The sequence below is a fragment of the Diprion similis genome, chromosome 11, assembly GCF_021155765.1.
Source record: "Diprion similis isolate iyDipSimi1 chromosome 11, iyDipSimi1.1, whole genome shotgun sequence".
Taxonomy (NCBI): Eukaryota; Metazoa; Arthropoda; class Insecta; order Hymenoptera; family Diprionidae; genus Diprion; species Diprion similis.
The window spans coordinates 1,133,197-1,160,121 of NC_060115.1; the positions used below are offsets into that span (position 1 = coordinate 1,133,197).

Sequence of the window (26,925 nt, forward strand, 5' to 3'; positions counted from 1 at the left end):
GCGACTCGGCGTTCATCGACTTACGACTGTAAAGTGAGACGTTAATTAATATCTTACAAGTGAACTGTGAGTGGTGATAAACGTAAATAATAAATTCATCAATCTTTTGGCTTGCTGTATATTCTCGCCTGCTCGGACAGGAAGAACTTCCACAGACTTCGTCGCAACAGGTATACGTAAGTGCCTTTTGACTCTAGATTTTGTTTTCATTTTACTACTCAACGCCGGCAAATACCGTCGAGCTTTCGGCTCTCCGATCACGAGATATACGCTTCACTCAATTACCATTCGCACTGAAATCACACACGAATTTAGCAACGTTTGAGGATTTTTCTGCATCATTATTTCGGTGATTATTTATTTTTAGGGAACAGAGATTTCATCTTTAATATCTATTTCTCCCTTTACTCAACTCTCCAAATCATCGAGATTAAATACCTCAAGATCTCGAGTGTAACTTATATGTTTTTTAAAATTACCATACTCTTCACCGTCTCATTAATTATTTCGAAATAAATCCAACGTTCGCTTATTAGAAGAGTCATTTTCAAATTGAAATTAATTAAACATTGCACATGTTAATAAACATGTCCTTTTAGCAGGAAGTTTTTCGTGACACAATTAAACCTTATCGATTTTTTCCCTTACTTCATTACACACCGGAAATTGGATTGTAAAAAATAATAAATGAACGAAAAAGCAAATGAAAAATCTCGTGAAAAATTGGCTTTAAATTGGGGATTAGCCTGTTTGAGGAGCAGCTAATGATTAAGGAGGGCGCGGGGGTCGGTCGGGGAACTCGTGGTTTGGCTTATAGTAAATCCGTGTGTCTCGTTCGCGGTTGGGTCTGTCTGTCAGGCTGTCAGTCCCCCGGTTTTCAGCCGAGCGGCAGAGTCGACCTGGCGTGGAATATGTCCTACTTTAGCAACCCCCTGACGTCACGCGGCGCAGTAATGGCGGGTAACTTAGTCACGTGCTCACCTGCCATAACTTTTTGCTCTTGATTTTAGCCCTAGACTGACAGTATATATATATAAATATATCTGTATGTTTCGTGGTCGTCTCTTTCTCGTCATCGTGCTTAATTGCTGCACGCGACAAGCGAGCATCGGAAACTCGTAGGTATACCGACCGAAATTGGGCCAACTAGGAGAGTCTCGTTAAATTTGTTCTCGAATTTTCATTACTTCTACACGCTATCCGCGAACCGGTAATTTCAGTACGCGAAATTAGTTTATTTCGTCAGACAGTCTGTCTGTCATGGCGCGACACATGAATTACATACAAGCCTCGAAAATCGTTGCCTATGCTAATCGGATAAACGGATTGAATCAGCGAGAAAAGGATTCCAGTTACTCCAAAGGCGGTTCATGCCCATCGAATAAGACCCAGTTTACATACTTTTATTTCACATTGCGTACAAGCGTTCTTTCGACTCAGAAAAAATAAACCAACAAAAACCGCGATTGTTCTTGGGTTTTGTTGAAATATGCTTTACCTACCTGATCGAATATTACTTCGTAGTGCTAAAAAAATTTTGCACGATTTTCCGACTATCCAGCAAATTGACTTAACAATTAGTCGATTTGGATAAAAACGCGACGAAGAATCACGCGATTGTACGATTAGACGTATCGCAAAAGTTTTAAAAACTTCATCACTCCGTCGAAATTCTACAAACAAAATTTTACTCCATAGAAAAAAAATTCTTTTCATTCAAATCGAAATACTTGTAAAATCGATGATTTCAAGAGTTTCTGATCGATATAAACAATCACGTATAGCGCAATGAACGATACGGTTTACACGATAATCATTTGTCAATTTATAAGTAATAGGTACTTACAATTAGGTAAACATATACCATTTATTCATGTAAACTATACACACGCAAACACATACACACGCGAAGTGCACTTGAGGCGTATCGCGGTGATTGGTAATTAATCGAGGACGAGCCGAGGTATTGGATTATCGAGGACAGCAGCTCGAGCGATCTCGTCGGTCTAGATCACATTTACTGAAGGTAAAATTATATCCGGCTTAAGGGACTCTTCGGTTATACAGGTATACGTCTATACATAAAGTACCTACACTGCACTCCCAGCACCCATGATAGATTTAACGGGAACCTATAAGAGAGTAACGTATATCCAAGTGTAAATTCAGTAAACATTCCTTATTTCTATATATACGGTCACGTAAATTTATTCCCGTTGCGTTGATTCATTCATTTTGCATATTAATATCGACGATAATTGACGTGACTTGAATACGTCGAATAAATCTGCATATAAATATATATATATATCTACTGGGTTTGCACATCGTGTAGTGGGTATGTATGCACTAAATTATATTTACCTTTATGTATATATATTGTTCGTGAGTCATGGCTGGAAGATATAATAATAATAATAATATGTGACAATAACAACGTATTCATACATATTCACAATCGACGTGTAACCTTCTCGTTGTAATATCACAATGAAAGTAACGTCGATAGTAATTATTATCAACAAAAATCAGCTACAGCAGGATAAATTTTTAAAGATTTGATAAAAATTTATTGAATTTATTTTACCAACATATTATTATCTAGGCTAGAAGTTTTGCCGTATTGTGAAGTTCTTTAAGAGGCTATGCCCCTTAAAATGCAACATATGTTTAAAGAATCTGGTTGCAGGTCGAGCAAGTCACGAAGATTTGTATGTACTTCGAAAGTCTCAGCGAGCTGCGATTACACTGACTCGTTTTACTTTATTTTCTGTTCTTCTTTCCTTTTCTCCATCTTTTCAAAGTCTGTAGATAATCTAATAAGGAAAGTCTGAAGAACCTTGTTTAAAATTCGAGACGTTGATTTGCGTTGTTGTTGTTTTTTTTTTTTTTTTTTTTTTTTTTTTTTAATATATATATATTTTTTGTTATTTTTCTTTTATTTTCTTTGTTTCGTTTTCATTCAGCCTGTAAGGTACTCAATTAAAACTCGTCTTTTTTATCGCATTGTTCGTTGCGGGAACTGGTATAAAAAGATTTCATCAAAAATGTAAGCTCTCCGCGTACCGATTTCAATTATTATAATTAAAGCCAAACAAACGTCGTCTAGAGTAAATAGCATCGAAGTGGTTGTACACGAATAAAGACGTTGATGCTTTGCTTAATCACGTTTTTTCAATCTGAAAGTATAAATCTGATTCAAATAGTTATTTAAAAAAAAGTCAAGCGGAGGATATTAAAAAGAATAATTTCTCAGCTGTAGAAATATGCAAAGAAAAAGGAAACAGTCTGCAGTTCAGAAAACTTTTCTCTCTCGATCAATCTCTCAGAAATTCTTTTCTCTTCCGCATTATCTGTCATCGCGAGCTCGACTTCCCATATCATCCACAACGGATAAGCCATGCAGTCACGACTGCGAGCTGGTCTGTGCAATCCGCTGTAATACATCCGGAAATGACGGATAAGAATATGTCTAGATATACGTGGTTCTCATGACGTGCCGAGCTTTGCCACGCGAAATGATAATATCTACTAGGTACCCATAATACACCGCGAACGAACAGCAGGCGTCTTTCGAGAAAGAGAAAGAAAGAAGAAGAAAAAAGAAAAGAAAAAGCAATGGAAACGCAAGGTCAATCCAATCCGAGTCAGGATAACTTGGCTCCTCCTCAAGGACCACACGTGAATGTGACGTTTGTGTTAGATTTTAAACGGGTTCAGCTATTTGCTCCCGATTACGCCCGAGGAAATTCTGCCATGCATGAGGAAAGGAAAAGGTCGCTGTGGATGAACTCCGTTTGTAATTTTCGTGGCTAATTTTTGTCTTTGTTATCACACTGACGTTTGTAACGTTATTGTAACGATGTGTCTTTGAAAAATTCGTTGTTTTCCAACTTTTGGATTACTTGAAATTTAGTAAACTCGTAATACAACATCGACATATTCAGATTTTTTTAATTCAATTTCCTCATGTATTCTAAACTTGCAAAATTGTAATTTTTTTCTTTCAACGTTTCGATACTTTAACGTTACTAACTTCAACCTCGTTCTTTCTCGGTAAATATGGTCTCGAAAATAAAAAGACGACGATAGAACGAACAACATTTAACCGAAGGAAATGAACGTTTCGTTATACCTACAAACCATGATTTTCACGAGCGCAGTCGTTGCTTGCTCTATACGAATCCTTTACTGCAAGCTGCTTTTCCTGTGTATACGTGAAGCATCCGATGGTCTCGAATCGCGCTTTTGCATGCATGAAGCTTTTTTATTATTCCACTTGCTTTTCCCACGGGGCACTGCGTTTATTGGGCTGCAGGATCGGAGCAAGGATATTGTAGTGAGTAATGAAAACTGCACGACGTACCAACGCGAATTTTCTCCGACGCTGATTCAACTTTCCACATTATCGTCGACGTGTTATTTTGCAGCACTTATTTTTCACCTACTACACAATCCGCTCTGAATCCTCTCCACTTCCTTGAATCTTTCAGCCTTGCCAGGGTGGATTTGGTACCGGCAAGATTAAAAGGGAGGAAAAGTTGCGAAGGAGAATATCTGACTCTTCGAATTTTGCGAGATTCAGGAATCGCTCGTATTGCAAAATTCTATCAGTTTCCTCCAGGCCAGTGAGGCAGGGACGTTATTTTTACTACTATTACACTGTCACGTGGGTTATGCAATGTTGCCGTTTTATACTCATTTCGGGCAATATGTCCTTTTTCACGTCGAGCTTGTAATGCAGGGAGCGGTGGCGTGACGTGCCTGCAAATACACGAGGGGACGTCGCGTTTCGCCATTTAGAAAATTGTGGGAGCTCGAGATCGACGTATGTCGATCCAGTTACCCTTTGCCCGCCATTATTTCACCGAGATTATTCGTCAGGATCCTGCAGCAATGCCGAATATCGAAGCTTTATATATTATATTATACAAACTCGTACGAAATAGTTTTGTTCGATAATTAGTCCTTATCGCGTATTCATTTTGTCAGGACTAGTTGAGAACTGAACCTTTCAATTTGACGGATTATTTATTAAACTCTCCGCTGTTCATCCATTTTAGAAATCATAATTTTAAATTACAGGATTTTTATAATCAAAATCTGGACTAGATAGTTTCTTCAGAATCTACTACTACGATTTCCATGTTTTTCTCTTGACTGTAAAAAATTTCGAACAAACTTTCCGGGTCGATTAATCAACGAACCAAAAACAAGACTGCAAGATAATTTACAACGATTTTATCACACATTTATGTTTTCCCTACACAAAGAGAAGTCTTCTCACCTGTATTCGATGATACGGAGTATCGACAGGCTTGATTTTTTTTTCATTATTTCGAAGTCATATCATCGTTAGAAAATATTTTTATCTTAATTACGTCACGTTTCAGGAAGCAGCGATGCGACTGCTGCTCGATTCAGAGCGTTCTATTATACCGTAATCACGATCCACTTGCCTGTCGATATCGCGTTTGCTTTTCTCGCTTATTTTTTCCCGCCAAATATGACTCCGTCAAAATTCACTTCGACGAATTCTACTTGCATGATGAATTCCAGACGCTACCGAGTCGCGTGTTTCGCTAATCTAGCTCCGCACAACGATCTCAAGGAAGTGAGATTCAAACCGGTAGACGTCTTACTTTCCTCGACGACTTCGCTGATGCGCTGTACTTACGAGACAAAAGGACCAGGCAACGCGGTGAGAGATCTCGGGGAAAGATGCAGGGCCGAGGCGGATGCTGCTGCTGTTGGTGCCGGGAGAAGTTGGGAGATGAGTTAGGCCGAGGCAGGATCTGTTTGGCCATTATCGCCGACCGTAATCAGGAGTAATTACGAGCCTGCGAACTAGACGCAATATTCCCTGCAGCTCAATACTGTGCGCAACGCGGCGATTGTATAGCAGCTGAATTTTGCTGACGGATAAAAAGCTGCTCGATGTATGCTTCAAAACGCCAAAATCGCGAAAGTTGCCAATCTGTGTGGTTTCTTTTCGTATTTTTCTTTTTCTCTTTGCGTGATTTCGTCAAATTAAGTAAAATCTGTACAGAGAACGAGTACGTACGCTAGGGTGGTTCTTGAAAAGTTCATTTTTTAATTTAGACCGGCTTACCACCCAAATCGGCCCAAAATTATTAAAAAATAATTTGCTAATTTTTTCGCATTTTAACGCAATGTAAAAGGGTGGATTTCTCGATTTAACCCTGTCAATGGCATACTAAAAATTTCACGAACGGATTTTGGTAAAATTTGCTACAGGAGGGTTCGTTGAGTCGCTAATTAGGAAGCTGAACTCGAAATGTCGAAATTCAAAATAGCGGATCCAATATGGTGAACTAAAATCCCAAGTCACATGATTTCACCTAAATCGAATGATATTTCGGATTTTGGTCTTCCATATTGGATCCGCGATTTTGAATTGTCAAATTTTGAGGTCAGATTCATAACCGGTGACCCAAGAAACCTCCTCCTCCTTCCAAATTTTATCGAAATCACGGGTTAGAGTTGGGATAAAAATCTGAAAAATTAGGGAATTACTTTCGAATTATTTGGAACCGAATCAAAAATATTCTTTTTAAGAATAACCCTAATATATACATAAAATGAAACAGAAAATGAGGGTTAAAATGAAAAAAACTGATTCTTAAAAACGTGACACGTGATTTATTATACTAATGGAAAAATTTTGGAAAATTGCGCCCACATTTTAGGTTCAGTCATAAAAAAAATCGTGCACGAGTGTATTATATGGATTTATATATATGTACTTGAATTTCCCCGAAAGGTGGAAATACAGACCGAAGTTACGGCGCTGACCTGGCCTCAGCTTTGTTTGATTAACTTATTTATTAATCGCGGGGATTGCGGTATGTGTCTAAGCCTTATATGAACTATATACGTGCATTGTTTGAAAATTTTAACTAAACATAATGTCCCAGCAGGTTCACTTTGTATTTGCGTTATTTGTTACATTTCTCTTAGTAAATATGACACAAAATTTTTTCAATTTGACATTTAAATAGTCATATAAAAATTTGATTTGTAATTTCTACGATTTTTTTAGACTTAGTAATATGTACATTGAAAGATGGTTCAATCAATCCAAAAATTTTTAGTTGTCAGTGACGACGTTTGTCTGGCAATCGTGCACTTTTTTGTGCTTGATATACTCTCGAATTTTTTCGGATTCAAAGCTCCTCTCTCAATCAGCCGCATTCGACTAAACATCTATCTGATTTCGTTGTGGAGATCGTGATTTTAATTTTTAAATTATCGTTATCTCATTTTATTCTAGAAAAATTATTTCAATTCAAACGACGATTCCAATCCGTTCTACCGACGATTCTCTATGACACGAAAAATTCACGGATTCTCAACACGATTTCCCGTTCCGTGCGATAAACTAGCTTCTTGCAAAACGAAACGATGCCTTTCGCGCTCTGATAATGAAACAAAAACAAAATAATAAGTACATTAAAATTAAAAATAAAAAAAACACCGAAAATACAGACATTACGAAGCTGTTTTATCGCATGAGACAAACCATAACTCACTCGGGGCTTTAAAACTGTCTCGTTACCGGAGCCGGGGGCGAGTTTTTTCCACATTTTCGTGTCGGCCAGCGGTCTCTTCGTTTCGGGACGACTCGGTATCAAATTTACGATCTTAGCGAGTGGAAGGATCGTCGAGGAGATCGAGGAGAGCAAGAGCTCGGGGCTTTTCTCTTTTCGGACTAATCAGCGAGGCGAAAAGAGAGGAAAGGAGGACGAAGAAGCCGCGAAGCCGAGAAGCCGAGAAAGGAAGATAGGAAAGGCGCTCTTTTGCACACACAAAGCGAAGCCTCGTTCTCCTGTCCGCTCGTTTTAACCCATTTTCACTTTGGTTTGCTCGACTCATTCGCTCGCCGAAGAAATCCTCGAGTCGCGGTACAAAAATACTCGGTTGTTTTCCTGAAAAAGCAACTGCAGCAGCGCCCTTCCGAATTAGTTCAACCCTCGAGCACTTATCTCGATTCTGAAGACTCGTTTCGCGGCTTTCTCGCCCTTCGAAATACGCCCCTCGTCTCTCCTGCACTCGGCCGGGGTTGGATTCGGAACAAAAGCAGACTTTGCTTTGCTTTGCTTTGCTTTACTTTGCTTTGCTTTGCCACCTATCCGACTGCCTACGCTTGTCATTATACGGTTTGAGCCGAGCCACGAGACTCCGGCTTAACTCGCAAGCTCTACGGACTAGTTTTCCCACATTTTCCACTGAATCTGTGCTGAAATTTTCCGCATGTTTCTTCATCGGGGCGAAATTTGCCTGACGATTTTACCCCGACGCGGTTTCTCGCAGCTTTTTATAACGCGACTTAATTCTCGCGTAAACCTCAACCCAGAAAATGTTGTTCCCTCTGTTAGGCAGAATTTCATCGTATAACCGCACAGCGATTTATGTTATAATCTACGTTCGTCAACCTCGGTAAAAAATGTAAAATAAAAGTTAGAAAACGAAAAAAATTGTCAACGTTACGCCGCATATCGGCACGTTTGTGTGTAGTATGTATATACATATACATTGCACGCACAAGTGAAGTCAGTATTGTTCGAACGATAGTAGGTACGATTTATTTATTTAATGGATTCGCGCATGTACACCAGATTCGTAAATAAGATAGTTTAAAAACCAGAGTAAAATCTACACGTAGAGTGATTTATCGTGTACAGTAAAAAGAATATCGTAATCTAAATTGTCTTTTATTGTTCATCGTGCTTTTGTAGTCTAGAAATTTTTATGTAATTACCAATATCAGGAAATCGAGATTTAAAACCGATCGAGGAAAAAGGAATACACAGTATAAAAGGCTTGTTTTATTTCAGCCTTCAGTTTCCAGTTATGTACACTCAAAAAAAAAAAAAGAAAAAAAAAAAGAAAAAGAAAGAAAGCAAATATATAAATGAATTTAAAATAATTGCCACGAACGGCATTAATCTTCCGACAATACGACGTTGAGGGAAGACTTTAATTATCATCAAAAGTCTTGTCGCCGTAATTGCAAACCTTTTACACCGACGCGTTTAGGTTGGCGTGTAGTGTGTGTGTGTATATATATATATCTAATATCCTATATCCTGCACGCTGAGAACACGCCGCGGCGATACAAAAGCGGACGTGTAAATCAATAACCGTGCCCCATCCTGACCTAGCTTCATTTCCCAAAAAAGACTGAGGTGCCCGCGACCCTTGAAATCCGTACCTTTTTTACACCTCGTTTCCATTCGCCCGATTTCATCCGTACATCAAGTTCAACCGAGCTGCTTTTGTCGATTCAAATTTTGCCCCAATTTCGCACGTACGCTTGTAATTATTGCGAATAATTAATCAGCCTCCCTCAATTGTGAGTGCGAGTCGAAAGGCCTCGATGAAATCATTTATTCCGTTCAGAGAAAAATACTCATTTCCCTGAAATGCGAGATTTTATGATTTCCAGAGGATGGTTGTGTACCCGGAAAACTTGAAAACTCTGGAGTATCAGGGAATTTAAAAGGACTGATGGAAAACCCCGGGAATTTCTGTTTTGGTCATTGAAAAAACTGAACGCATCACTTTTTACTATCACAGGAATTAGAAATGATGTTTTGAGGAGACGAATTTAGTTTTTTAAGTCGAGAAAGAAAATTGAATTTAGCTAAATTTTTTCTACGTTATATATTTTGTCAATTCGAAATTGAATTTGAATCGAATATAGAGTTATATAGTAACCGGAACGATTTAGGTTTAGGCAACTTACTAGGACTGGGAAAATGTCAGGAAAAACGTGGGTTTCTTCATATTGAGATGAAGTTTTTTCGGGAAATCAAAGAACGTCAGGATTATTTAACACATCTTTTCTCCTCTTCTTCGTTCTTTATATTTCATTCAAAATCACATGCAGCGCAATTTCACGTTTTTCATATCCGTCATGGACCTTCCAGCTACGAACCTTGAGTCATGTTCGACGGTAAAACGGCGCCGTCGTCTCTCAACTTCTAAACGTTCTGCACTTTCAGTCCGACGTTATACCGACAGGCAGGTATCGAGGTATGAAAACACTGCACCTTGGTGACGTATCGTAATAATCCACACGCGGTGACCGTCGGTCTCATGTCAGTATGTACAGTCATAACATGTATGCATAGTATCGATTAGCTGATATCAATTTTCTCTCCCCGATCTCAAGGCCTGCTGCTACAGTGTGTAACACCGAAGGGTATCGATTATTACGATACCACGGTTATAGTCGCGTTGACACGACCAGCTGCAATTTATAGACCATATCGTTGACAATCCAACTATGCGGTAGTAGACACATTTTTTTTTTTAACTTTAACTAACTTTACAACGAATATCGTCCAACAAATATTGAAGAAAAAAATCTCTGTACTTGAATTTTGATTTAGGAATATACAGAGATTGGTTTTTGAGGATGAGCCAGCCGCTTTTTGCCCCCCCCCTCCCCCCTTTGATCACTTTTATTTTCAAAAAAGACAAAAGATGCAACACAAGGTCACCAGACAGTCAGACTGTCACACTTTGAGGATTTTTGTTCGGTTAATTGGTTTGACAAAGGAGGAACCCGTCACATATATGCGTATTTGACCGCGTTTATTATTCACGAAACAATTTCCAACGCTCTTTGCACAGCCCGATCACTCAAATACGATTAGGGCGAAAGCTTTTAGTTAGGCGTCGTAAAATGTCCGGAGCTTTTTGTTTGGTACGGAAAAATTAAGGACATTTCAGTCAAGTTTCGAGTCCAAATTTAGCGGAGATAACGTTGAAACTAAATCCGAGGACGAGAGGCGTTTTTAGGATCGCAGAAAGTAGGTTCAGCTTTATTTTCCTAATTTTTATCTTTTTTCGTCAATTCACCTTGAAATTTCAAAAGCTTAATGTCACCGCATATTCGTTGCTCTATAAACGCACGCGTAGAACTTTTTTGCAAACCTCATCCCCGTTGAAAAAAGATCTTAATAGGTATGAAGGGTCTTAAGCTTTGGAGGTAGGAAAATAATTTACACAAGCAATTAAGCGACAGGCGCTGCTCCCTCCCTGGGGTGCGCTTAAGCCGTCCAAGTCGGGGTGCGGCAAGAATTTCTAAGTGTCTGTGTAGAGACAGGCTGACCGATCACTCGACTGTGTATGACTTACGCGATCAAGAACGATCGAGAATAATATCGGAGAGCAATTAACAGCTGCGCTGCATGCTCGGAGGAAATTATTATCGCGACGAGAAAATTGCATGAGTGTTTTCCGTGCACAAAGTACCCGATTTCACGACGATAGAGTTATTCCGCAAATGCGCATGCGCGGAGTACCGAAAAGACCGCTTTTCAGTCCTAAGAGTTGAAAGTGGTACTTTCTGAACTGCGCACATGCGCAGTTGCGAAGAAATCTGACATTACGCGACCCTAACCTCAATTTTGTGTTTGCTGAAAAAACGCACAAGATGCTCTTGTTGTACAAAGAATCGTGTGCATTTCGTAACAATCATCTTCGTCTCACCTACGACTCGTATTGCAAATTTACGCTCTCGTTCCGAAAATACCGAGTTTACCTCCATCACTTATAGATCGCTTTTCTATACAGGTATGTCAAGTATAACCGTGAAATTATTTTATCGACCCCGAACGAATGCCGCGAGCTTATTATAATCGTGAATATTCAACGGCAAAAGTATACCCTGGCTGACAACATTCGTTCGGAACACAGTTCAACGGTGTCATTATTATACCTATCCGTTATACCTACCTCCTCCCATACACCTTGTGCCTACGTATTTGTCCCACAAGTTCGCACAACGAAGCTTCGGCCTGATGCCACGTGTCACTGGTCTATTTTTCTACGTATCCAGAGGTTTCGTTTTCATCGTAAGCCAGTCTCGTAACATAGTAATGGAGAACGTTTTACTCTGTCACAAGGTGAAATACTGTTTAAAAAAATCTCGAGCAGTGTTATCTGCGCAGATGATGATGGTGGATACGAGTGAAACACATCCTCGCTATGCGGTAGAAATTGTTGTGATCAAATTTGAATAATGCAACCTGCGAGACATCGATAAGTTGAAGAAAAAAAAACTTCCACATTATTAGATCGTTCAAAATTATTCTAGTATGTTGCACGTTTCTTTAAACCTTTATAATATTTTTCGGCTTATTTTGTACGCCAAAAATATGATCTTCAGTGATCAGTTGAAAATTTTTATGGTTAACAGTTATCCGAGGAATGGATTAAAGAACTGATTTACGTGGTTAAGGACCAACGGAATATTCTTCCAATCTTTTTTCGACAACGATTTGTGAAGAATACTTGATCAGCAATGAAAATTATCCCGAAATATCCGAACTTCATCGTTTCGATCGTTCTGATTGGAAAATTTTTTCGTTATTCGAATGTCCTCGGAATAAACTACATCACCGAATGGAGACGTCGTTCAATTTGCGCAATTAACTAAACGTCAATGCTGTTAAATTTTCAAAATGCGATTCTTCTTCTTCTTCTTCTTTTCGTCATATTCCTCCTCAAACTAGCTGGTGAGAAACGCGGTTGCGTAAAAATTCATCGCGGTGGGGTTAATTCCCAAGATCGTAAAGCACCAGCTTCATATATGTATAAGAAGCGGGGCGTCGGTGGCTGGCTTTACGGGTTGGGTTTATCGTTCGGTTAGTCCAATATTAGGACTGCACCACCCTCTGGATCGGGGGCCTGAGGGTGAGGGTCAGAGGAGCGGGAAACAATTCCTCGTACCTACTACTGACTCCTTTCTGGATCAGCCGTTGGGCTTGGCTCGGCGACTCGGCGATACCGACGTGGAATCAATGCTTTGCGTTCGTTTTCAGCGAATTTCGACGGATCACGGAAACGAGCATCTGCTGAAACTTTTTCTATTTTTGTGCAAGTGATCTATATTTTGGAATTTTTCAAATTTCTGTCATCCATTTACTAAATTGGTTCCAAATAAGCGAATAGTTCTCTGTCTCAACCCCGAATCCTCTTGCAAGATCTGTAAAGTTTGACACTTGAAATGTACACATTGTAATGTAACTTCCGGTATGTTATACATAGAATTTGATCGAGGGACTAACTATTTTCAAAAAATCTGTAAGGGTAAGAAATCAATCAGCATTTATGCTGATGCTTGATCGAAATTGATTTTACGTCAGCTGTACAACGATATCAAACTCATGGAAAATGTTCAATTCCAATTGAGTACGGTTGACATAGAATTATGCTCGGTAGTCGATGCTGACATTTTTATCGAATATTAGAATCAATGCTTATCCATTTCTCTTAGTACAGATTTTTTTGCAATCAAGTGTACGGAAAATTTTACATCGAACTATGTTTTGGTGAAATAATTTCGTTTTTCTTAATTAGTTGATCCGACTCCGTTTCGGACATATGAGAACATAATTTGATGTAGAATTTCCCGCTCTACACGATGATCAAATCATTTTTCATCTATCGACAGCAGTTATTAAAGGAAATGCAAAAAACGTTAAATTCGGCTGTTTTCAAACTTCACAGCCCTTGCGCGAGGCTTAAGGGTTGCGATAAAGATCTGTGCTTATTTGAAGAAGACTATCATTTATTTATTCGGAAGCGATTAACTGGCCAGTCAACATTCGGAAGAGTTGTAAATAAAAACCACCCTTACGCAAATGTAAGTCTGCGCGTATGTCTCCAGGTCATGTCGGTGTAATTCCGATGAACTAGACCCTCGAGGCTCGGCCCGTGGCTCGGTATCGATTCATGCCTAGGTAAATTCAACCCCTTTATTTTCCGTCCTTCGACCTGCGCGGCTCCCAGCGTTCGCCCATTAGACGTCGAGTGTAATAAGCATAACGTGTAAGACTCGTTCGAACTGAACGGGGTGTTTACACGTGGATATCTGCCCGCCAAGTCGAGTGACACACCACCGTTGACCAGAGGAATTTGCTTAGTACCGATCACCACTGGTAATAAGCTGAAAATAATCGACGCATCGATCCATCGAGACGAAAAAAATAATCGAACACGACTCGATTGAATCGGTAGAAATTAAAAAATTTATAATTTATTGTCAATTTCAGGGGAAAATATTCATTCGTCTTTCACTTATGCTGTATCAAATATCAATAATAATAATTGATAATGTATCGCATCGTTGATGGGAGTAAAAACCGAAAACTAATTGTGAGGAAAAAAAATCGAGTCGGTTGATTAATCGAGTTTGAAAAATAATCGATTTCATCGAAAATCGAGTGTTTATGCCCACTTTTGATAATCTCTCAAATTTCTCAAGTTTAAAATTACCTACAGATATCCGCGTAAAAAGAGAGAGTGAAGAGAGAGAAAAAAACCACAACTGTCGGAAAAGATGGTGATTTTTTTTTTCAGCTTGGGAACTGCCTGGATTTCGGTTCTTTCGTTTGGTAATTAATTCGTCTTACTTTGTAACCCTCTATTTTACTTATGGGTTCAGAAATTTGCGGTAATTACATACCACGGGTATAAATTGAACCCGAGAATGGGTGTGAGGTACAATAAGAGGTTAGTAATTTGGTTAAAAGCTGGGCGAAACACAGGAGCGTATAGAGGGTGGATAAATATTTACTCCAAAATCGCGTTGAAGTTTATTTTTTCAGCTTTAATTTCACGGTGTTCAGTTCCGTTCATCCCCCTTCACCCCTTCATTTATTCTTATTCCGATTAGCTTTGTCCTCTCGAACTTAAATGCGGAAATGGCATGACGGCTCTGCCTTGGTCCTCGTATCACATCTTACAGTCGGATGCACTGCGTCCATCCAATTTTTCCAGGACGTGTTTTCAGGCACAATGCGACTTGAGATTCGGTGAAAAAGAAGAGAAAAATATATTATCTTTAAATTCTTGCTAGAGTGTAATTTATTACGACGATTTTCCTTTGTGTACGTTTTTTTTCTTCGTTTTCTTTCGTTTACTGTGGAATTAGTTATTTCTTACTTTTGTAACTCAGGTTTCTTCTAGCTCCTAGGGAAAAATAGTCTGTATAAATATAAAACATAACAGCGATACCTTTCATTTATTCTTTATCATTTGTTTTTTTTTTTATTTTTGTTTTGGAGTTAAAGTTATTCAGTCATGCAATTATACAAAAAATTACACTGTGGTTACATAGAATGTAGAGGGGAAAAAAAAAAAAAAAAAAAAAAAATACCAAAAATTATCAAATAAAACGTAGATCTTTATATTAGGATTACGATTGTCCGAGTAATTAGTGCGAGGTGACTAATTATATACAATTAAAATAATTCAACCAACCGCTGTACATATAATATACGTCACATATATGATAATTACTTCATCTTCGTAAGAAAGTTGTTTTAATGTGTACCCTGTGTATGTATATATATGCGCAGAGTCTGCGGTACGAATTCGTCAGTTTTTCGAGCGTTTCTAAATTAGTGAGATATGCACAGTATCAACCCTCATTGTCAGATACTGGACGACAGTTTTCCGTTTGAAATTTCACAGCGAGTAAAAAATATTGATTTGCAGTCGAGAGAGCTGTCGTTGAATAAATAAGAAAAAGAAAAAAGAAAAGGGTCGTGACAATTCGGAGAGACAAGAACGCGAAAGCCTTACATCGCCATTATCATCCCCATGCATATATGTATACAGATATCTACATATCATGTCCTGCATGGCTAGTAAATTTGTTTCGTAAAATTGTCGTGAATTAGCCATAATGGATCAATTTTGTCGACCGGTGTTCGGCTGTTGGAAACCGATGCCTGTATTAAAAAAATTACGGTGAGAATTCTCGTTGCTTTTTGGTTATTTTTTTATTTATTTGTTATTTTTATTACCTTATTGTGGTTTCTTGCTTATTTTCTCCATCAACTCGGCGTGATTGAATCGATTATATTCTTATTACATTTTTTGTTTTCACGTTCATTAACCCCAAAAGTCCATCAGGGTAAAGACAGCGGTCGTGACTGTATCGATTTATTTATGCGAAGAAATCGCGGGGTAAAGACAGGTTCATAAATCAAATTCGCAAACACCAAAATCATACGATAGATTTTCGTCGTTTTCTTTTTCTTTTTCTTATGAATATTCGTTACGATTTATTATTTGTATCACTTATACATATGGCGTATTCCAAGTGAAATCGAGGAGTCATTTGCTTCATGTCATCAGATCGTTGCATAAATTTTTTTTTCGCATTCATTCCACTTTAATAGAAGCTGAATTTTTTTAAAGAATTTTCTCGGTATTCCTTCAGGTGGTGCGACGGTCGTTTTTGTGTAAAAAAACGGCTAACAAAAACAAAAAAACACCATTCCTAAAATTCTGCATTTTCTTCCACAGATTCTGGATCAGAAATAAGTAATATCTATCGTAATTAGAAAGTGGGTATAGTTTCCAAAATAGAAAATAAAAAATAACAAAATTAAATCCTAATAATCCTTACAGAAGCGGTAAAAAAAAAAAGGAAAAATCAAACATATCCTGGAATATTTTTGAACAATCTATCCAAGGAAATAATTCTAAATTCAGTGAAAGTAGGGTTTTGGGATCGCTGATCACGAATCCAAACTCAAATTTCCCAAATTCAAAATGGTGGATCTAATATCTGCAAATAGGATAAATTTTTATATTTTCCGAAAACCCTCGTAAACCCAGTTTCAAAAAATTTAACTACAACGACAAATACATGCTTCAAAGCGTTAAACGTTACCAACTTATCAATATGACGAACCGACTTGCATTCTCAACCCCTCGACTCGCAGGCATCGAAAAAGCACGTCGAGCGTCCCTCTAAAAGAAAATTGTTTGTTCCAGGTGGCCGGGCGGGTGTTCCGGGTCTCGTGACGCAATCGGTGACCCGGCGTTGCGCGGGGCATGGTCCTAGGTGAGGGGGCAGGGCGATGACGCTTTACCGCCACCCACCGTCGCCTCCACGCGTTTTCCGCACCCCGGTCCCGGTCCCGGTCCCCGTTCCTCGTCTAGACCCCCCGGACTCCTCGACGTCGGACCCGCCGCCTCCCTCTTCGGCCCTCCGAGGACGCTGCGGCGATGAGGAACCACTCGAGGCATCACGAACATCTTCATGGCCAAGCCATGCCCTTGGACGAGGTCCAGGGACTCCTGCCTCCGACTTCCAGGACAGGTGCGTTTCGATTTTCAATAATTTTCACACGATTCTTCGCTGACGAGTGGAACTCACTTTTCAAACCTACGAATCATTCGTAATCGGAGAACAATTTACTCCGACCGATTTACGCGAATGAAAAATGATTTAACCCTCGTTTACTTGCATATTTTTTCCTTAAGAACATCTTTTCAAAAAAATTCCGCCCCCTTTTATATAACAAACGGAAATATGGCTGGAAAGGGGATGGAGGGAAAACTGATTGTGACGAGCAGGGCAACAGGGGAAGGAGGGGGGGGATATTTTTCTTTCCCGCACTCTGGGGTCAAATTTACTATGAATTATGGTCACGTGATTTACCAAGAGGGTTGCGTGCCAGGGTTCCGTCGCGACGTCGGATATATACACACACACACACACACACACATGTGTATACATACACATCCACCTATAAATACGCGTACATGTGTATGTAGTAACGAGCCTTGGGAGGTTCAGCCTCTCGTTTGGGTTCGTCTTAAAGGTGCTTTTTGTTTCGAGTTACGTCGCGAAGAAGAAAATGAGTCGTCCACAGATTTCACAATCAGTATAATGTTCCGCAGTTAAGCGGTGGCAGTAACCTTGGCATTTTGATGTAACAACGTGTTTTATTTTTATTTTTTTATTTTAGGTTCATTTTTACTCTCTGCAGTTTCTCGAAATGAATTTTCAAACGCTTCGCCGTCTCGTTTTAGAACGAACCTTGACATTCGAGAGGACTTGCTGATATTTAGTAGAATTATACATATACATACGCTCTTCGAAAGTTCAGCACCTCTGCATTGCACATATATATGTATATATATATATATATATATATATATATATATATACGTGCAAATTACATTAAACTATATATTTACCTATGAAAAGGTGAGGGTTTTCTCTAGAGGATATTTTTAATGCAATAAATAAATCATCGACCGTACTTTGTACGCTTCGTTTCTGCGGCTACAAGTGTGACATTAGAGTCTGGAATAATTGCTAAAAAATTTTCACTTTCTGATACGAAAAGTTTACTTTAGCTTTCGAATTTTATTTACACTAGATATAATATGCAATAATTAATTGAATGATAGATTTTGAAATGAAGAGGTAAACGATTTAGAAAAATATTATAAATTTATGAAATAATAGTCTTGAAAAAAAGGTTACAAAATTTGGATAAACAAAACATTGTCACGTAGCTGGACATTATCTAGCTTTAAAAAGATTGAGGAAAAGTTTTGGTCGATTACGTGATACGGAATCAGGTAACATGTGTGTATACCTGTGTCGGATAGGAAATCGATTGGATATGTTTTATATATAATATGGCGAAGTGACGTTATAAAACAGTGGATCAAACGTTTCGTATTCGATCAGTTTTTGCTGTGATTTTAATCAACGAATCATCGGCGATTCTTTGGCAGGTTTTAATCATTATGATAATCGTGACAATTTGAAAATCGATATTTTTTACCCTTAAAAATTTTCTTCCTGCTGGTGTAACGTGTTTATCCAATTCGACATAATCAAAGACTATTTTTGTACTAATTCGTACCACCTCATCGTACCTACACGCGTTTGGCTTAGTCTCTAAGAGACTTACGAAGCACTCCAACTCGTCAATTTTCCGAGATTATACGCTTTAACGTTAAACGCTTAGTAATACCGCCGCGTGAAAAAGAAAATGTCTCGTATGTTTCGAAACTTTGAAGTGTGTAATACGCAGCTAGCAAAAAATCATTACCATCGTTAATTATTACTATTGCGCTGGTAACAGCGATGTTTGGTTATTTTTCTTCTTATTTCTTTACTCTTACTTTCGCATTTATACATTCTAATAGACGAAAATTCTTCATTATTATTCATCTATTCATCATTATTATCTATTTGTGTTTCGATACCTTTATTTTCTATAATTCCATTACTTCTAGCTCAATGAAGTTTTACGATTTCGTTCTTTCTTTCTTATGAGTTCTCGATATTTTCATGGTCCGAATTCCAAGCATTCTGATTTCAGGTTTTTCTCATTTTCACCCCCACCCTATTATACCAACATTTGTTTTAGTTTGAATATTTTCTTCTTCTTTTTCTTCTCTCTGAAATCTTTCAATTTTCACTAGTAATTGCCAAAGGATCGACGATTAGCGTTCCAGGATGCGGTCAACACTTGACGAAGAACTAACGAGGATCTCTTTGGCACTCTTTTTACAGGTAACCGTGGACCGCTTAGCGTAACAATTGTCCAAGTGGGCGGCAACGGCGGTAATGTGGGAACATCCGGGGGCGGCGGCGGCGGGGGCGGCGGTGGAACCGGTGATTTATTGGGTCTGGAACCGCCGTCTGACTTGAAACCAGCAGCATCTCCCTTGTCGGACATCAGCGCCACTCTGCAATCCGATAACAACGACACCTACACAGGGGGTGAGTCATTCTAATCGTAATGGTACTTCACTTGTCTTAAATTATTGTAGAATTGTCGAGAGATTTGATTTTTGAAAGGTTCCTGTTCCTTGTGGATACTTTACACATTTAATAAGATAAGATTTGATTTGATAAGAAGTTGAATCGAACTGACTTTTGGTTTTTTAAATCAAATGTGTGGACGAGTTGATTTCACGGTTTTAAGGGGGTGAAATAGACTCGTTAGATTTAATAACATTACACTAATTGTAAGCCTAAAGTATAATAGAAACGGTTTGCGTGATGTAAGTCGGCTTAACAACAAACCCCCGTCTGTGGAGTTTATAATACTCGGAAATTAATGAAGCCACTTTATATTGTGCGTAGAAAGAGGTCTGAAATTATACTCGGAAAACAAGCTCGCGGTGGACAAATTTTCTTGATTAAACAAGACCAGAAAAAAAGAAGCCCAACGTCACGAATATATATATATATATATATATATATATATAACATCTGATGAGGAATTGTGGGAATATTTTTACGATATTATTTTTTTTTATGGTCAGCTATCCGGGAAATCATCTGTGATCCAGAGATCGAATGATTTATTTTTTAAATCTTATTCTTTTTTATCGAGGGAACTTTTCTAACCGTATTCAAAATATCTTTTGCAGTACATTTGACGGAATCAGAGGCTGGGTTTAATATTTTGTTTCAAAGAGCTTTGCTGCGCGGATGCGGTCGGATGAATCACGTGGTTTTTATTTAAGAGTAAAGAGAAAAGGGTGGAAAAAATTACAAATATAAACCTCGATACGGTATAGCGGACGGATTATACATCACAAAAGCCTAACGCGGTGGAAAAAGATTTGCAAAAATTTTTCATACCAACACCTCTCGGTAAGGTCGATGGTAATTACTCGTGTTTGCGTCTTGGGAATTCTTGCAGCGACGGAAAGTCGGATGACGTCATATCCTGCGGCAGGAAACGTTTTAGAACCTCGATCTTTCTCTCTCTCTTCTTCTCTCTCTCTTTCTTGCTCGGAAGCTTAGCTCGAGGATGGGAGAATCGGGGGAAAAAGAGAGGGGCTGTCGTGCGCATTAGTACGGGGGTATAACAAAGACGAGCTGAGGCTGCTGTATTCCTACAAAAGTATACGTTTATTATCCATATACCAACCAACGTATGTATAGCTCTGAATACCTACAATAGGATAGATAGAAGTTGATATATCGGAGAATGGAAGTCTTCTGACTCGAAGGCGCCGAAGCATAACAACCTGAACAATATGTTATAACAACAACAGCGAGAATAATAACATCGACGATGAAAAGACCGTCGAAAGATGAAAGTCAAAAATGAAAGAAAAACGAACGCATACGTACAAAAATATTTCCTAAAGTTATATTTTAACGTTTTGACGTGACGAAATCAACGTAAAGCATTTTCCTCCGAAAACTTACGAGCTTTTATTATCTTTTCTTTCTTTCTTTCTTTTTTTTTCCTCACGCAACTAAATTTGGAATCTAAAAAACTATGCACGTTGGGTTGAAAAACGAGCAATTTTTTTCTGGGAACAGTTCATTCATTTTCCGTTGTTTTCTTTGCTTTAGTTTCTTTATATTACATTTTATAAGAAAATCGTATAATGGACTAGTTTTTTTAACGACTTTATTTTACTCAATCTTTTCGTCGCTGGGTACGAAAGCGATTTATCTTGTCGGAAGTTTGACCTTTTTTTTTTGTTGTGTGTGTGTGGTTTTTTTTTTTTTTGTTTTCCGTTGTTGGTTGTTTTTTTTTTTTTTTTTTTATCTCTAGCTTCTGTGTGCAAGAGACGGAGCATTGATTGATCAAGCTCGACGTCAATTCCGCCCTTAATTGAAGCACCGTGGCGAACTCTTCTTGCCGTACTCACTCACCGCGAGTTTCTCGAGAGGCGATGAGAAGAAGAGAGACCGCTCAAGCTTCTCACTGCGGAGAAAATTCACTGAAAAGAAAATAAAACGAATCGGAGAAGGGAAGAGAGAAAAAGTAAAAAACAAAAAAAAAAAAAAAAAAAAAAACTACACAACAGGTTTTGAACGACGAGAAAGAAGCGAACGAAAATAAGTCGATTCAATGTTGAGGAATGAAACTTTCGTTATAAGGAAAATTTGTCGATATTTCATTTATACGTATGTAAAAAATTGCGAAAATTTATTTCTCAAAGTTAAAATTAATGTACTATTTACGATATTTATCTGATTCGTACATCAATACTGATATGTTCCTACGTTCGCATCGACACTTGGAAGAGTTCGTTTAAAGATACGAATATATACGGTTAAAACTGCACGGAGAGTCGTTTACGGTTACGATAGCGATATACACTCGTTGATGCCGCGGCGGGATTTCGAAACTGCGAATATTATTCCACCGTGCCATCGAACCACATCCGCAAGTCATAGAGGAAAGCAAGGAGAGGTGGAGGTTCTTCAGGGTTCTGCCTTTTTCCTAACCGGAAAGCGATTAAGCTTCTTCCGGAACTGCGGGGGGAAAAGGTGAAGCGCGGATGATACGCCCATCCATCCATCCATCCATCCATCCATCCATCCATCCATCCATCTGTCTGTCTGTCTTTCTGCCTGTCTGGAAATACGACGCGGAGGGAGATGATAAGAAGAGGGTGAAAACAAATATAAAGATGGCGGGGGATCGGGCACCCGAACGAATCCGAATCTGGAACATCGAGCACGTGGTTCTTCTGTATCCGGGGCTACTTTGGTATAAGCGTTAATAGGATTTCCCTGCAGCGCGGTGGTCAGCTTCGCTGAGGTCAGTGTTGTGCCAGCCAACGTCCAGTGGAATTTGTTCATCATCGGGAACACGCGCCCTCCGTTTCCCTCTTTCTTATTCGCCTGCGGGAAATAAACTTCGACAGTTTTCTCCTAACTTTTATTTTCCGGTACCCCCTCTGCAAGCTATAGCTTCCGGTGCGTTTTACAAATTTTTTTTTTCACACCCCCAATTGTTTTACTTTGGGGAGTGACACGAGTGGCGTCTGCTATTCGAGGGTGAGTTTTTTACGTGCAGTGTGTATGTGTGATGTGTCTACTGCGATATGGTTGACATCCCTCACGTGGAACGAGACCACGTGATTTTGACGACTGGTGACTCCTGACCTCACCATTTTAGTTCTTCGAAATGTTCGTATTTTGTTGAAGTTGTCACACTCTTTTCAACCAACAAGTTCGATCCGAACTGTAAATCTGATTTTGTTTTTGTCTTCATCAGTTTTCGAGTGAATAAAGAGTGACACAGAATTCAGATTTAAACTCGTGCAAGGAACGAATGAAAAATAATTGGAATAACAACGACAAGAAGACGTAAAAAAAAATGGAGTGTAAACGGAGTTTTTACGAAGCTACGAGCGATAGCTTGTTTGCAAGCTGAACTGTTGCAGTGGCTCCGGATTTTATTATGGAGAGAAGACCGAGGCGTCTGGAACTGCCAGATGTATTCGTGATCGATTGTAGCGCGAACCAGGATGGAAACAACAACGGGACACCGGTGTTCAAATCCCATTCGGTCTACAGGAATTCCAGCATTCGACGAAGACCGTACAACAATCGCAGAATAAGTATTGTTACACCTACGCGCTGCATGTTTGTTGGCTCGACGTTTCTCCTTCCTTCGAATTTCTCACAGCTCGGTGAAACAAGTGTCGCGGAATTGAACGATTTGATGAAAAATGAAAAGTAGTAAAGCAAAGAGTAAAACCATAGTAGCTTTCCGGTCCACGTTTCTTTCTCCCTCCAGAAAATGTATTTCTCTATTCGTCAAAAATTGTTCCAAGATAACTGAATTGACGCAATGAAAAATTGCGGTGTTTTAGGTACAATTATCATCAGGAATTGTTGCATGGAAAAAAAGAAAGAATGCAATGTAATTTTCCGACGCTCAAGAAACGACAATAGCTGTGTTATTTTTCTTGCGTGCGGAGTAAAATTAGTAAGGACGAATTTTCTAGGTCAGTTATATTTTTCACAGTATTGTAATCAACAAATTCTGACTCACCTATAATCAGGCAGTCGAAGGACCGCTGTGGCAATAAACATTATTGTAATATTGACGCGTCGAAGCGTAATCTGTGTTCCAAACTCGTACGCAGCCTTAGAAACTTAACCTCGATATGTGACGTAGATACTGTAAGTGTGTTGGAGAGAAAAATATGAGGTTCACGTTTATTATCATAAGTATACACATATTTTCCGTCTCGCGGATAGTCGTTTATCATTCCGATCCCAATTCCAATTCCAATTCCAATTCCAATTCCCTTGTGTTACAACCTATATCTTCGTATTTACTTCTTCACCTACAAGTCGTTGTACATACCTACTTATATTAGTAGGTATATCGATTCCAAGATCACGATGAATCCGCGTCAGCACTGTCATTATTACTATTGTATCCGTGCAGCCTATACCAACGCTCATTTTCTTCGACCCCTTTCGGAATCCATCGGTGATTGATCACCGTGTGTCAAATCAACCGAGGTTTGATATATCCTTGTATTTACCGCGTTGTATTAAACGGATAAATAAGCGGAATCTCATTCCAGGGAAGAAATTCTTCGCATTCATTTATAAAAGCGAAGTAACGAAGAATCTGGTCGAAAGGAGATAAAATAAATAATAAGTCGATTAACTTACTTTCTTCTAGCCTGGTGACTTACTTCCGGAGTTTCATATTTTTAAATTTCATGTAAAAATCGGACCATCTGATCTAACATTTTTCTTTCGATTACACGATTCGGCAGGTCTCGATCCGCGCCTTCTTCTCGGTGGAATCAGCGGTGGCGATCGTCTCGCGTGGGAAGGACGATACCAGATCAAGGAACATCGGAGAGCCGGGAAAGCCACGTTTCAGGGTCAGGTCTACAACTTCCTCGAGCGACCCACCGGCTGGAAATGTTTCGTCTATCACTGCTCGGTGTAAGTACTTTTCAAATATATTGAATGGAACCACGGCGTCAAGATTGGCGTTAGAATTGAGTAAAAATCAGATTTTCGTCCTTTCCGTATAGTAGATATAATTCAAAATCGAAGCGATGTCACAGAGTTGAATATTCAACGATGCCAATACAGCGAGCAAAGTCGCTGAATAAATTTTGTTGAAAATAGCGAATAAAACGAGCAATTGTAAAACAAAATCAAACGAATCTGATGGACTTTTAACCATTCCGAAGCGGTTTGACGCTTTTGGGAATATAAATTCCAGTGTCTTGTGGATTTTTAGCTTTACAATTAAACAGACTTTCGTATCTTGCGAATCAATCTTGTGAAAAAAAAAATTGATAAAAGGAATGAACTTTTGAGGAAACCAACGTACTTGAGAAAGCGAAAAGAGGCTTTCAGCCATTGTCACAACGGGCAGTGAATGCGGAGGGAGAGGGGGAGAGAGAGAGAGAGAGTGAGAGAGTGTAAAGCCTTTTCCCTTACACCGTTAACCTTGGCTCGTCCCCCAGAACGGGGCGCGTATTCCGTTTTCAGGTACATAATGCATCGGTCCCTACCATTCAGTTATTCATAAGCCTAGGTCTAGGGCGAGTGTAATTGTATCGCGGTGCACCGTGGAATACCATACGACAAACCCTAAGATACACCCGCGCCCATGCAGCAAGCCAGATCAATGATGCACTCATGCAAGTCGGCCGTGTTACGCCGCATTTTAACCGATCAGGCACGTGGCGTAGGGTAAATATAAATTGCGGTGCACGGCGTTTATCAAAACCGTAAGTCATCGTCTGGGGATTGGAAATTGAAACCACTAGAGCTTGAATAGAATGTACAATCTTAACTGTCACTAGCGTCAATTTTCATTTCTTCAATCTAGAATTGTATTTAGTTTCTTTGTTTATCTTTCCTTTCGTATTTCGAAGAGGGGGAGGATTCGGTTTTAGGGATTTACATTTTTTACCTACATTTTTGACTGTCACGTGATTAATATAGGGAAGGGGTGGTCGTAACAGGGTTGGAGCAAAATGAGGTACCCTTAAAATTGTGTGAAAAATTTTTAGTCAAAAATTACTTCTATAAACGCTGTTGAGCATTATTTGAATTTTCAAAAATTTACTATTTTTTTCCTTCCCCCTTGACATCTGAAAATCATTTTTATTTTCTTTGGTTACAATTTAAAGGAAAAAAATACAAGTTTTAACGTATTTAAGTCCTCCAAAACTAAAAGTTCCTTTGAGTACCCCCCCCCCCCCCCCCCCCCCCGAGAAAAGTTGCGTCGATTGCGACCAAAATGATCAAAATCTGGTTATTCACTCTCGAGAAATACGATGTTTTTCGTTTTTCCTGTCGGTAATCGAATAACTGGAGAATTACCGGAGCGATCATATCCAAAATTTTGTCACTTCTAAACTAAGGAAATCCCGTCGATTGAGATCTAAAAATGGCTGTAGAGGATTTTCTAGACCTTCAAATGTCGAGATCTATAGTAGAAACTCGGCATTTAATTTTTCGGTGATTTAACTAACTTCTCCCATTCTTGTTTTTCTTCGAGAAGAAGAAACGGGAGTTTAAGAGAAAAATTAAGGAAATACGTCGAGCTTGCGAAAGACTTAAAAATCGAATAAATATTTGAGAAATAATCAGATTAACTGCAGATCTGAATCCTCGCTCGCTATAATCGTCCGATTAATTAGTCGTGCATAGGAAAGTCAGATGCAGACGTTTGCAGGCAATACGATCGGACAAACTGCAACAATCGTCTATGATAAAAGCGCGAGTCGATGAAGTACAAACTAAAGCTCGTAATTCCTCTTGCAATTTCATTGTTCGTCGGTGCTGTTATCTTTGCAATTGTTCATCGGGGCGTCGATAAACCTTATTGAGCGGTACGTAGCAGCTATGACGTCACGTAATGTGAAAATAATTGCGAATATAATTCACCGCGCGATCATATCGTGAGCGAAAATGATGACTTTATGAATTTTGCAGAGTGAAAAAGTGGCGAGAAACGTGAAAGCGTTTGTCAAAAATAGGGAATAAATAATTATATTCCGATCTGCTCCACGATCTTCAGTTGTATAAATAATTCATTTCGCCGTTCGTATTGCACTGCGCGATGGATCGAGGCGCGTCCGATTTGGCGAATTGCTCGCGTGTGTTTCCACTTTTTCAAGCGTGTTTGCCTCCCCCGCAACATATGTTGTACGCCTAAATCCCACGTGTCCAGCCATCGACCGTTTTCCCTCCGTTACGCGGGAGTGTCTCTATCCAATTAGCTTGTAGACAGTTCGCTAATAACATATACCTACACGTATATCGAAGCTCCAATTTGCATCCGTCCTAATTTACTTGATTACTGC

The 26,925-nt window shown here is 39.0% G+C and overlaps 1 protein-coding gene across 1 annotated transcript in view; it reads left to right on the forward strand.

Moving 5' to 3' along the window:
* Positions 1–26,925, forward strand: part of LOC124412616 (potassium voltage-gated channel subfamily KQT member 1) — a 92,712-nt gene continuing 65,787 nt past the window's right edge. The window contains exons 1-4 of the mRNA XM_046892639.1: positions 1–170; positions 16,828–17,155; positions 19,376–19,585; positions 24,367–24,541. Of these exons, the coding sequence (XP_046748595.1) occupies positions 17,062–17,155; positions 19,376–19,585; positions 24,367–24,541 (479 nt within the window). The 5' untranslated portion in view covers positions 1–170; positions 16,828–17,061. The remainder of the gene's footprint in view (positions 171–16,827; positions 17,156–19,375; positions 19,586–24,366; positions 24,542–26,925) is intronic.